We start from the raw sequence: 13,074 nt of genomic DNA, 5'->3' as shown, positions 1-13,074 counted from the left end.
TTTTTTTCAGACATTTAGACACTTCAATCGTCGATACTTAGGAAATGTGACTTTTCACTCTGATCTTTTTTTACCACTACACCAAACCTATTTGCCAGAAATAGCCGATCTACAAGCTCTCAACGCCATGCGCTGCGAGGCGTTGAGAGCTTGTAGATCTGCTATTTTTGGCTAAAGTTCTCATCAGAATAGGGATACGAGGGTTCAAGTTTTTCATTTAAAATAATTATCCTATCACCCAAAGATTTGGCGGCCCCCCTGTAGTAACTCTGAGGACACCCTGGGGGTCCCAGACCCCCTGTTGAAGACCCCTGTTCTAACGTCTTCACACTCTACTATACCTCAGTGATTTTCAGCCCTCCCCCCCCCCCCCATTTCACGGACCCCAGTTTGATATGCATCAGGCCACGGACCCCCATTTGATACACATTTTATCTCTGAGGCTGTTGATTTGAGAGTGGTACACAATACATGGTACACTGTTGAGAGTTACAGACCCAACGCAGATCATAGCGGGAGTTATATACAATGCTTACATTTAATATAATGAAAGCTTGGCTCTAGATCAGGGGTCTTCAACAGGGGGTCCGGGACTCCTAGGGGGGAGTGACAGTGACATGGCCGCGTCCATTGCCGCGTCCGCGAAAAAAGCGTCCGCGGAAGCAAAGTGCCGGCCACGGACGCAAAGGGCCGGCCACGGACGCAAAGGGCCGGCTGCGGACACAAAGGGCCGGCCACGGACGCAAACAATTGCTACAAAACCTTTACATCCAACCACATTGGGCAGCAACAATAACTTGAAGAGTAAATTTAAGTCTGATAACTATGACCCGTGCAGGTTCAAATCATGTAGAGTTCACATTACTTAATTTTTTTTTTTTCCAAATATGTTATTTCTTAAGGACAAAATAGCATCTTTGTCAGCAAGGTGCCCAGCCATCTCCCTGCATATACCCATCCCATTAGGAGCAGCGAGAGCTATTAATACAACGCCCGGGGAGCAGTTACTGTAGAAGTTAATTGTCTTGCTCAAGGGACACTTTGACACATAGAAGTACACCGGGGCCAGAGCGCTGAACCGGGGACCTCTCCGCTTCCCAGGAGGCCTCTTTACCCACTCAGCCGAGGCCGTCCGCCCCCAGAGAATGATGTACAGTCTGGCCCCCAACGCCCCCTGAGTGTGCTGTGCTATGATGTATTGACGCGCACGCTGTGAAGTCTTATAGTCTGTACAACTAGAACAATGCCAACGATGTGTAGAACTTTGCTGCTGTCGGGCAGAAACCTTGTTTCTGTATGTCGATATTTCGTCTTTTCATGTTTTATTTTTCCTTCTTTTTTCCCCCCATAAATTAATGACCTATTCCAGTGATCCTCAAACTTTATTTAAATTTAAATTCTATAAAATATAATTCCTGGTAACACCTGCTATATGCATCCTGTGTCTATAATGCATAATAAACATACTAATAATGCATTATAATCCACTTATTTTCCAGGGGGTCCCCAGCAAAATTAGTTAATATGGCATACTTTAACAAATTTCTTGCTGTGTGATGATGAGCTTGACGAGTTATTCTCCAGGCTGCCGCATGACAATCTTGACGAGTTCCTCATTTTGACACTGGATGGCGCTGTTCGCTAGCTTATGGGTCACCAATTATTTCCGGGGTAACCGGAAGGTCACTTGACGCGTCAATGACGCAACCGGAACAAAATCTAGTCTATGGCAGTGTTTCTCAAACTTTTAGATGTCAAAGTCTCCCCTTAACTCTGACAGTGTACAAATGGAAACAAATGAACCCTAACCGGTTAATTTGGTTCCATTTGTACACTGTCAGAGTTACAGACTTGTATGGGTCAATTTAGATCCCCCTAAAGGAACCCACAGAGTCCCTGGAATCTACTTTGAGAACCATTGGTCTATGGGACGAGTGGTGGAAAGCGAGAGATGATAGCCAAATACTCTTTTTTTTACATGGTAGCCAAATACATAACATTTTGGGTCTCCTTGACATGTCAACTTTTATGAAACAATGATCTAGCCTACTTGGCCCTAAAATGTGGATGGGACCCTAAAAGATGATATACGGCAAATAAACATTCACCTTATAAGCTTTGAGGGCAAATTTGTAAATGTTGAAATGTCACTCAGCCGTGGCCTAAGAAATACAACACTTCAGCAGATAAGCATCTGCTCTCCTCCCCTCCCTTAAATCACCTCTCAGAGACCTCAGAGAACCCCGGTTATGGCCTTGGAATGAGATTGGCTGCTGATAAATCATGTATCTGCTCACCATCCTTCTTGGTAAAAGTGTCATGCTGACCTAGATGAATATGCTGGCGGTGTTCAAAAGCTTTGCACATTCATTTCTTTTTGAAGAAAACTTTTTTTTCCCCCCCTCTCTCTCATCGGCTTAAAACACAGGTTTTCAAAGAGGGGGTAGTGAAAGGATTTTGTCATTTATTTGTATTTCTTTCCTATTTAAAGGTGGGTCGACCTTGGGCTATACGGGCGGTGGGCGCCACAAACACAGGGTTCCCACAAAATTTTACCAATTAATTTCCAAAACGTTTCCAGAATATTTAACCCAATTTCCAGGACTATATAACAATAATCCAGCTCAATAACAGGTCGCTTACTCCTATGCGCAATGCCCAAAGACAGGTAGTGTATGCCAGTGGTTCTCAACCTTTTCAGGCCGTGACCCCCGAAATAATCAATTTTAAATGGGGACCCCCAACCCTGACAAGCACTAAGAGTTGAGGAATTTTGTATAACACTGTTCTATTGTGAAAATAGCAGATCTACATGCTCACAACGCCTCGCGTTGTGAGCATGTAGATCTGCTATTTTCACAATTTCTACCTCTAATATTTGACAATTTGGCCCATGTTTAATTTGTAATTTCAGAGGTATTAACTTATCAATAACCAAAGACAATGCATAGCTATTTTTTCCAGGACCTTCCAGGACCCTTGATCAATTCCAAAACTTTTCCGGTACTGGAAAAATATTTTTCTAATTTCAAAATATTTCCAGGAATGTCATGACCGTGGGAACCCTGCTAATATCGTGACTTGCGAGGTGCACCGTTGCTCTGATCCACTGGCACAAACACTGTTCAGAGGTCAAAAACTAAAACTAAACTGCACACATATGGAATGGACACTACAGCAGTGTTAAGGGGAACAGGAACACACACTGGACGCCGGCGGCTGCACGCGTTGCGTTGCAGTATTGAAGCGTGTGTGCGGAGCGCGTTAACACCAACCGAATGCGGCGCGCTGCCGCGTGGCGCATCCATTTCCCCAGTGGGGAAAAACATTTTCACCACGCAGCAGTGCCTAGAAATAGAACAGCGTATCGGTGCCTCCGCGCCGCCTCCGGTGTGTGTTTCCCTTTACAGCAGTGTTTAACACTTTAAATGGCCATACTGTGACTGTGGGTATTAAGACACTTCTTTGCTTTCTCTTTGTATAGCCTAATGTACTTTGTTTATGGCTTAGTTTACATGTTGTATTAATCTTTTGCTTATAAGTTGAATGTTCTCAAACTGAAACCAATTTCAAGAGACTTTTGATCAAAATATCAGGCAAAACATCGGTCATTGCTAGTCTAGGCCCAAAATATGGCACAGGTCTGACTGTAGTAGATAGTGGGACTTGTGTATGTGCGTGTGTGTGTGTGTGTGTGTGTGTGTGTGTGTGTGTGTGTGTGTGTGTGTGTGTGTGTGTGTGCGCGCGCGTTCCGTGTTCGACCTCTCACCTCAAACTCCAGGTACTCCTGCCGTAGTTTGTGTTCCTCCAGCTCGCGACCTTTGACCTTGCGGTCGGGGGGCGTGGCCATCAGGTCGGCCAGATCCGTGGAGACGGCCCTGAAGCGACTCTCGTGAGACTTCACCTGCTCCTCCTGACCAGAAGATACAATCACCATACCATGAACGTCTGATTCTCCACCATTATTACTGTAGTCACAGTGATCTTTTGATTATTACGCGGCTTGGTTGAATGCTTGATTCACTTGAGTCACTTAGTGCAATGGTCTTCGACAGGGGATCAAGAGTTACTACTTTTTTTCTCCTTTTTTTTATATTAACCACTTGAACCCTAGTGTCCATATTCTGAGAACTCTAGCCAAAAAATTGCATATCTACAAGCTCACAACGCCTCGCAATAGATCGGCTATTTTCGGCAAAGAGCTTTGTTGTAGAGGGGAAGGTCATGTTTATTAAGTATTGACGGTTCAAGTGGTTAAATATCTGAAAACAAACAATAATTGACACAAATTAAAAATACACTGACGATAGTGCTGTCAAACGATTAAACTATATGGAATCTATGAAAAGGTTTTGCCATAACCGACAACTGAAAATAACAATAGCCAATAATGTTTATTATGATGATCCAACGTCTATACTCTCCGTCTGTGACACTGTGTGATCATCATCACCTCCCCATAGCCTCTCCACTCTACTCTACTCGCTGCAGGCACTGCAAGTAACAGCAGCAGTTCTAAGCTGCAGCAAAGGGACTTTAACTCTTTCCGTGTTGAAGTGAAAGCCTTTTTCTGCATCGTATCAATGAATGCAGTCCCGGGATGCGTATGGCACATGTGTCTATAGTTCTGACCGTCTGGTAAAAGGAATTGATCGGTTACGTTGAAACAAACTTTTTAATCATGTTTTAGTTTCGCCAGCCAGCCGCCTGCCTCTATGACTCCATTCTGGGAGTTCATGTGCGCATTCACCTTCAAGCTGTAAAAAATCATGTGTATATTCTATTGCAGACAAACACTAGCAGCCATAGTAACAGTAATAGTAGTCACATCAACTAGCTTACTACTTGATATGAAATTGGCTGAGCCACTGTCTTAGACGGCCTAAATAATCTATTGTGGTGTGTAAAATAGCCTATAGAAAAAGGTAAATAATAATGATGATAAATAAAAAGTATCGAAAACTGTATCATATCGATTCCCAGGTATCGAGTATCGAATCGAATCGATTCAAAGGTGAAAGGTACCCATCCCTACCCCCACGCATATCACCCCGTCTGCGTTTATTTCTCAATAATTACCTGCTCCCCATTGACTATCACTTACATAATCATCATAATCGTTTCCAGTCGTCTGTATGAATGTGTTGAAAAACATGTGCAGTAGTGTACGAGTTAGTTTAGTGTTGAAGCCAGGCATTATTAAGCGTACCTGAAGTTTAGTGTTGAAGCCAGGCATTATTAAGTGTACCTGAGTTAGTTTAGTGTTGGAGCCAGGCAGCAGCGGGCGGCTGAACCTCTTCTGGGAGCCAATGGCGGCGGGGAAGGGCGGGGCTGAAAACATGGCGGCCACCGCGTTGATCCTGGTGATCCACGACTGCATCTGCTCTGCGTTCCTATGAAGAGGAGGAGTTTGAATTGAGTCTCCACCCCGTTGTTCAGCGATTAAGACCCTAGTCCTCTACATCAGTGGCACTAAAACATTTTTCATGTCAAGGACCCTAAACTCATGTTGTGTATTGTTTTTCTTCTCGTAAATTAACGCCATACTTGATCATACTACAGCTGTGGTGCCCAAAAGGTAGATTTTGATCTACCAGTCGATCACAAAGGCTGTGCAGGTAGACCACATGACATGTCCCTAAAAAGTTATATAATTAAACTATAAAAAGAATGTCACTTGAATAAAGGTTACTTGATTGACTGACATCAAGGGACCATCATTTCCTATTGTTTCCCTGCAACATACCGTAAGTGTCTTTGTTTTATATGTAACGCCAGTGCCGCCACAGGCCCTCATGTAAAAATGTTTGGATGGGTACATCATGTTGAGCTGGTCATTTTAAAAGTTGCTCTCAAGTCAAAAAAAGTGTGGGCACCCCTGAGTTAGACAGACAGACAGACAGACAGACAGACAGACAGATAGACAGTCTTACGGGGCTTGGAACAGGAAGACCCTCCAGTCGGCGGTGCGCAGGTAGAACACGTTGGGTCTCTTGTTGTAGTCGGCGGCTCTCATGGCCAGAGAGTGATGGATGGACACGGCGTTCTTCAGGTCCTCGTCGCTCACCTCCACGTCTGCACTGCACTCCCCCTGCAACACACACAACACCAGGGACGTGCAGAGACTGTTAAGCTGCGTCCAAACCTGAAGCTGTTTCTTGTATTCTAGTCGCTTCTATCGCTTCACTTTGGTCACGCAGGTCCGCGTTGGTAAAGCAATCATGTCCTGTTGGAATCAAGGCGAAACACCCGAAAAAAGGGGAGTCCCAACATCAAATGTGTCTCCGGACAAGATCAGCGCTGATTGGCTGTCAGGACGCAATGGGTGGAGTGGGGGTGAAGCGAAGTTGGATTTTTCCAAGTGGGTGCGAAGATACCGAAGCAACCGTTCTTGCCGTTCGCTCCGCCCATTCGGATTGTTCGCGTCGTCTCGTCTTTGCATTGACTTTGTATGTAATCGCGCCGCTCGAACCTTGAACGCAGCTTTAGAGAGGCATGGGCTGAAATCTACACAAAGAGGGCAATTCTTTCAACATAAGACGCTGCATTTAAGTTCAGGAGAGTTTGGACAAGGCTTTGGACTCTTGAATGCTGCCTTCAGGTATGGCAAGGAAAGAGGGCATTTGCATTTCTTTCACCATAGTTAAAAACTGCATTCATGGATTCATGTGCCTGCACAACACACAATACTAACAACTACTCAACACTTTCTGTACTGCACCCCTTCTGTTCAGCATTTCGACGACTAAACTATGACGGACTATGTTTGTCAACTATGACAGAAAAGGTTTTCACAGACGAAAACGAAATAAAAACTAAGCTATGATGACTGAAACTAAGACTATATTGACAATTCTGTCAACAAATAAAAACTAGACTAAAGTGTCAGGGTGGGGCTAGTGGAGAGGGACTAGTGGAGAAGAGATCCAGCAGAACATAAAGACGCTCTGGTGTTGCGCTCTGGAAATAGCAGATCTACAAGCTCTTGTGTAGCCTACCTTTATGCGGGTGTCACTCACAAGTCCACAATTATTGAATTCCAACGTCTTTGTGGTGATAATCATGGAGCATTTGACAAGTGAAGGTAACAGAACAACCATTAATTTAAACTCTGCAACTCCAGAGGGGGAAATAGATTATGAAAAAATTATAAGAAGTTGTTGGATAATATTAATGTGTATTAGGCGAACCAAATTGATTAAAATAATAATAGATAATTATAGACAAATGCTATAGTTTAGGCCAGCTCATGTAAAATTAACTAAAGTCATTAGTCATCATCACTACTAGTCCAATCACAAGCCATCTTCAATGAAAATAAAAGATACAATAAAACCTTGAATATGTGAATAATCATGTGTGTGCATGTGACCCTTACTTCAACCAGTGAAGTGCAGTGCTGAATGTGAGAAATACTGAGACCAAAGTGACTTTGTAAATGTATTGGGAAATTTGCCAAAAAGTTATTTTGTGAAATAAACGGGTTATATATTAGGCTACTGATAGTTATACTGTACTTGTAGTATATTAAAACGTAATCATCCTTAACCTTTTTCAAGTTAAAGGGATATTCCACTTTCAAAAAAACGTTTGGTCATTTTATCGTCTAATCAGGCTTTTATGAACACCCTGAACAGTTTTTAATTTGCTTGATTCAATATTTAGATATTTGATGTAAATGTTACCAGGCCCTCCAGGCCCAGTTCCTCTCCACATACACACCCCTTGTAACTTCAAACTCCATTTTAGGTGTATGCGAGGCCTCCTGCAGGAGGAGGGCCTGGTAACATTTACATCAAATATCTAAATATTTAATTAAGCAAATTAAAAACTGTTCAGGGTGTTCATAAAAGCCTGATTAAACAATAAAATTACCAAAAGTTTTTTTTAAAGTGAAATATCCCTTTAAATAAATTATTTGGACTTAAAATCATTGTTTTATTTGATGGCCTTCGTGCCTTGGTGTTTGGCCTTAACAGTTTTAAAGGCCAAGTGTCCTTGACCTCAAAATGATGTTATTCCTGTATGTTAGTGTATTTACCTTCTGCAGGTAAAGGACCAGGCCTTTCAGGATCCCAAAGAAAGACTTCCAGCCTCTCTTACCGCGTGGAGCTGGGGAGAAATGAGGCATTGTGGAAAACAATTACTACATTCTAGGGATGCTGTAATTACGGCTAATGAGCTTAAATTAACAACAACGACAATGATAATGATAATTTAGTCAGGAACACTCACGTCAAAGTAGATGTAAATATTTATTGCATAAAAGGAATACAGTTAATCTCAGTGTTAAAGGGCGCCGCTTTCGGAGATGTTCCCTGAATTTTGTGCAAGCATGCTTGCTAAGCAAAATCAGGGAACGCTAAGCAAGACCCCCACAGAGATACAATAGCAATACATTGACACATAACTTAAATCAACAGACCTAATCACAAGTATTTGAGCTTAGCCAGACTGATCAAAGGTGGAGGCTGGGGTGGAGAAGGCAGCTAGCAGCGTGTTTCCGAGGCTTCAACCAAAAATAGGTAGAGAAAGCAAGCCGTATTTAAATGAGCCTCCCCTACTGAATGAGAGTTTTGATTAGAGTATGACTTGTGTGACGTAATGACCAGCAGACATGAGAATGAGGAATAGGAAAAGAGCTGACTGACAGCTGACTACAGCTGGGTGGGGCTAGACTCTTGTGTCCTGCATAAACTAATGCTGAAGCATTCATTGATAATGATAATGATAACAATAACTAGACATACTCCTCTTTCCATCGGGGTCTGCGTGGATCTTGCGAACCAGGAAGCCGTTTTTATACAGCTCAGCGTCAGCCTGGTGGGCCACTCCCACCAGAGGGTTTCCACCACTCACGACCCTCTTCATGGTGTGGGAGGCGGAGTCTGTCCGGACGTCCGTCAACTCCGTCATGGACTTGTGAAGCTCCTCCTCGTCGCTACGGCAAGGGAGAGGGGACAAACTTCATGTTGAGATTTTTACATGGATTAAACATCATTGTGACACGCACAACACACAGACACAGACACACAGACAAAACTGCCAGCACAAATACATTAAATTGGGATCAGTGCTACATGTACAGTTAAATAAAGTGTACAATCAACAAATCAATCAATCAAATATATAGTGCCAGGGACATCCCATACAAGATTTCTGTTGGTTAACATGTTTAAAAAATATTCAAAATATGAATATTTTTGAAAATTGCACATCTACAACCTCAAAGTGTCACAACGTGTGAGCTTGTAGATCGGAAATTTGGAAATAGTCAATGTAAATATGGTAAGTACAGTTTAAATGGTAAAAAACAGTTGCTTCTTTTGGGGCTTGTTTTCATAGACCGTCCTGGTTGCTTGTCTCTCTCGCATTAATCTGGCAACACAGGGAGAGCGATGGCTGCGGTGGGATTTGGTCAAGGACCAACATTCACTCTTTCTTGTGTTGTGTCCCTAGATGCCAGTGCCATGTGTCAGTGAGTTTCCAGCTATGCTCTGTCACACTGGCTACTGCACAGTGTATACAGTATGTAATCAAGTACATTTACTTAAGTACTGTACTTAAGTACAATTTTTAGGTATTTTTTACTTTCTGGAGTAGTTCCAATTCTCTCTACTCTACTCCACAAGCTACATCAAACTATTGTAATTTTACTCCACTACAATTATATGAAAACACTAGTTACTATAGTTACTTCATAGATTTTGATTATTATTACAAAACATACATTAACAACTTTGGCCATTTGAAAATAGCCGACCAACAGTACATGCTCACATTGTGAGCTTGTAGACCGGCTATTTTCGAAAGATTTTGATACGTTTTATACATTTGAAAACTTGTGACATGGGACATTCTGCATAATGAGTACTTATATTTCTACATTGCAGTATTGATACTTCTACTTCCGTACAAAAAGGGAGCACATTTTTCCACCACTGGTGTATGTATATACACTATACTGCTGTCATCTGTTGCTAAGGAACTAGCTAGCCTTCCCAAACCCACAGAGAGGAGGGGGGGACAGTAGCAGGAGAGGAAGAGAGAGAGAGGGATGGAGTGAGAGAGAGCGAGAGCGAGCGAGAGAGAGAGATGCCAGGGCTGAGAGTGTCAGCGTGTCGAGACAGGAACAGATGAAACCTAAAGGGACAACTCCGAAAGGGAACGATTTTCCAAACAGTTTTTCTCCATGGCTGTTCTGAGGCTAAAAGCACAGGGACACTTTGGTAGAGGTTTGGGGTGTGTACTGTACTCATCATGATGAACTAACTATCGGTGGTCCGTTTAGCGAGATTTCTTGCATCGTTAGGCTTTTACAGTATGTCGATTCCTTAGAAAATATATATATAACCAAATGAACCTTTACAGGTCCATTTGGTTCCATCTGTACACTCTCAAGAGTTATACACCTAGCTTTTAAGGGACATTTCATTTCAAATCCCCCTCAAGGAACCACGAGGGTCCCTGGACCACACTTTCTGAGACCCACTGGTGTAGCAGAGTGTTTCCAGTGAGCCAGTTAAAAACATGCCCAGTCACTATACTGTCCTTGAGCCAGACTCTGAACCCCTTAGTTGCTCCTGATGAGCAGGTTGTGAAGTCTGCTGCTTGCCTGGCTTGATCCCTGGCTCCATGACAAAGTGTCCTTGATTATATAATATCATAAAGAAAAATCGGAATAATTGTTTTATCCCCCAAATTATAGATTTTGTTTTATAAAATCGATTAAATCCATACATTTTGCACCCCTAGATGCATAATATTGTTCTATTACTTCAAATTATTGTAGACCAGTGTTCCCAAAAAAGGAACAAATAAATCACTTGCAGTTTCAGATTATTACATTAAATTAATCTAAAACAGTAAGCGACAGGATCATGGCCAAGCAGATAGTAGATAAATGTGGCAATATCGTCTGTCGGGTGGAAACCTTATATGTCCAAAACAGTTACTTTTTCAGGATTCAAATTCAAAAGTAGCAAATCTACAAGCTCAAAATGTTTCCAGCTTGTGGATCTGCGACTTTTGATTGATGCTTTTGTGTGAGGCTGTATCGTATGATGTGTGGGGCGTTAAATGTACAAAGGTCACAGAGAGCGCACACACCGATCTACACACAAGGATCTGATAACACAAACCCATAATCTGTTCACAGAAGGGGATAGAGCATTTGCCGTAAGGGCCCCCCCATCTGTGGAACAATCTTCCTTTGGAAGTCAGACAGGCTACCTCACTGGCCACTTTTAAGACTCTTCTAAAAACCCATTTCTACAGAATGGCTTTTAACTAGTGCTGGGCAAGTGGATTCTTTGTTTTATATGAGGACTCTATTTTTATTGTTTATCCTTCTTGCTGTAGGCATCGCCTTAACCGAACTGACTGCGTTTTTATTGTTGTTTTTGGTTTTTCTTCCCCCACTCTGCTGTCGGGGTTTGTGATGTGTGTGATGTGAAGCACTTTGTTAACTTGCTTTTGAAAAGTGCTATACAAATAAAGTTTATTATTATTATTATATTATTATTATAAGACAAATATGGGTAAATTCTCCTTCTACAACACTGCCACCAAGGAGTGTAATTCCTTGACTACTTTCCTCAAAACATGAAGCTCGCTGGCATCCTTCAAAGCTGCCCTGAAAACTCAGGAGGCCAGAGACGGAGGTAGTTATCACTTCTCCCATAGACAGGCGAGAAATGAGCACCCCCCCTTACCTTAGCCCCGCCCCCTTGTTTCCCCTATCCTGTACATAATAGTGTTTTTATAACTGTGATGTTATTGAATGTGCTCTGTGCTTCTTTGCTTGTTAAGTCCATGAATTGAATACCAAGGACTTCCAACATAAAAAAGACTGTAAAAGGACTTATGTGGGATGTTCCCTTTAGGCAGGGTGTTTAACCATTACTTGTTCTGTACTACATTTCTATTGTATTGACTATACTTGTACTGTTCTTCATTTTTGTCTACTAACATTTTCAATCAATCAATCCAAGAAACACAAAAAGTGTGCGTTAAAACATGGGAGATAAGGTTTTTTTCTGCCCAACAACATACAGTATGAGTGGGATGGAGGTGTGTGCACACACGCACGCACGCACACACACGAGAACAGGAGTGGAGAAGTGAACCTGTAATTACTGCCAGGAGGAAATAAGAAACCTTGTCTCCATGGAAACAAGGGTTTTAAAATTAGGGCGTCAGGTTAGCGTGGAGGGCCAGGTCATGAACGGAGCATTAAGGCACGCATGCACAGTTGCACACACACACACAGGGTACAGTACATGTCCTGTTACACATACCAGCACATACACAATAAGACAAGGGTCTTCAACGTTTCAACGTAAATTGGTTTTTCAGATATTTAACCACTTGAAGTGTCAATACTTAATAAACTCAACCTTTCACTCCGTACTTAGTCTGCACTAAGCCTCGCAGCGCAAGGCGTTGTGAGCTTGTAGATCTAAAGTTCCCAGAATATGGACGACATACAGTAGGTGTTCAAGTGGTTAATATAAAAAAAGGAGAAAAAAAGTTTCTATCACACAAAGATTTGGAGGACCCCCTGTAATAACTCTGAGGAACCCCTAGGGGTCCCGGACCCCATGTTGAAGACCCCTACACTAAGATATGACATGCTATTTCTCATACAAACACACAAACACAGACACACACACACACACACACACACACACACACACACACACACACACACACACACACACACACACACACACACACGCTTTGACAGAGTGTAATCTCAGGAAGGAACTCACATGGTCCACTGTAGTTTCTCATTCTTTATGGAGCTGTACAGAGCCTGGAGAGAGAGAGAGAGAGAGAGAGAGAGGAAGGAATTAGATTGATTGAATGATTGTGTGTGTGTGTGTGTGTGTGTGCGTGCGTGCGTGCGTGCGTGCGTGCGTGCGTGCGCGCAAGTGCGTCGATAGCGCATGTGCGTGTACTTCTATTGCTCTCATGAGGTCCAAGCACAATTACAGAAATAAGACAGTGGTTCTCAACATGTGGACCGTGAGCATATTGCACGTGGGTCTCCAAATAAGTGACAAAATAACT

At 42.6% G+C, this 13,074-nt stretch overlaps 1 protein-coding gene across 1 annotated transcript in view; it reads right to left on the bottom strand.

Annotated features, from left to right (window-relative positions):
• Nucleotides 1–13,074, bottom strand: part of psda (pleckstrin and Sec7 domain containing a) — a gene marked incomplete at its 3' end in the record, with an annotated part of 109,688 nt that overhangs the window by 3,866 nt on the left and 92,748 nt on the right. Inside the window, exons 13-18 of the mRNA XM_080740562.1 lie at nucleotides 12,774–12,817; nucleotides 8,751–8,941; nucleotides 8,042–8,112; nucleotides 5,934–6,091; nucleotides 5,249–5,393; nucleotides 3,770–3,913 (exon numbers count right to left, since the gene is read on the bottom strand). Of these exons, the coding sequence (XP_080596688.1) occupies nucleotides 3,770–3,913; nucleotides 5,249–5,393; nucleotides 5,934–6,091; nucleotides 8,042–8,112; nucleotides 8,751–8,941; nucleotides 12,774–12,817 (753 nt within the window). The remainder of the gene's footprint in view (nucleotides 1–3,769; nucleotides 3,914–5,248; nucleotides 5,394–5,933; nucleotides 6,092–8,041; nucleotides 8,113–8,750; nucleotides 8,942–12,773; nucleotides 12,818–13,074) is intronic.

This window comes from Nannobrachium achirus, assembly GCF_963921795.1.
Source record: "Nannobrachium achirus genome assembly, chromosome: 13".
In the NCBI taxonomy this organism is placed as follows: Eukaryota; Metazoa; Chordata; class Actinopteri; order Myctophiformes; family Myctophidae; genus Nannobrachium; species Nannobrachium achirus.
Note: the sequence above shows the minus strand (reverse complement) of the source record. Positions and strands in the feature narration are given on the sequence as shown.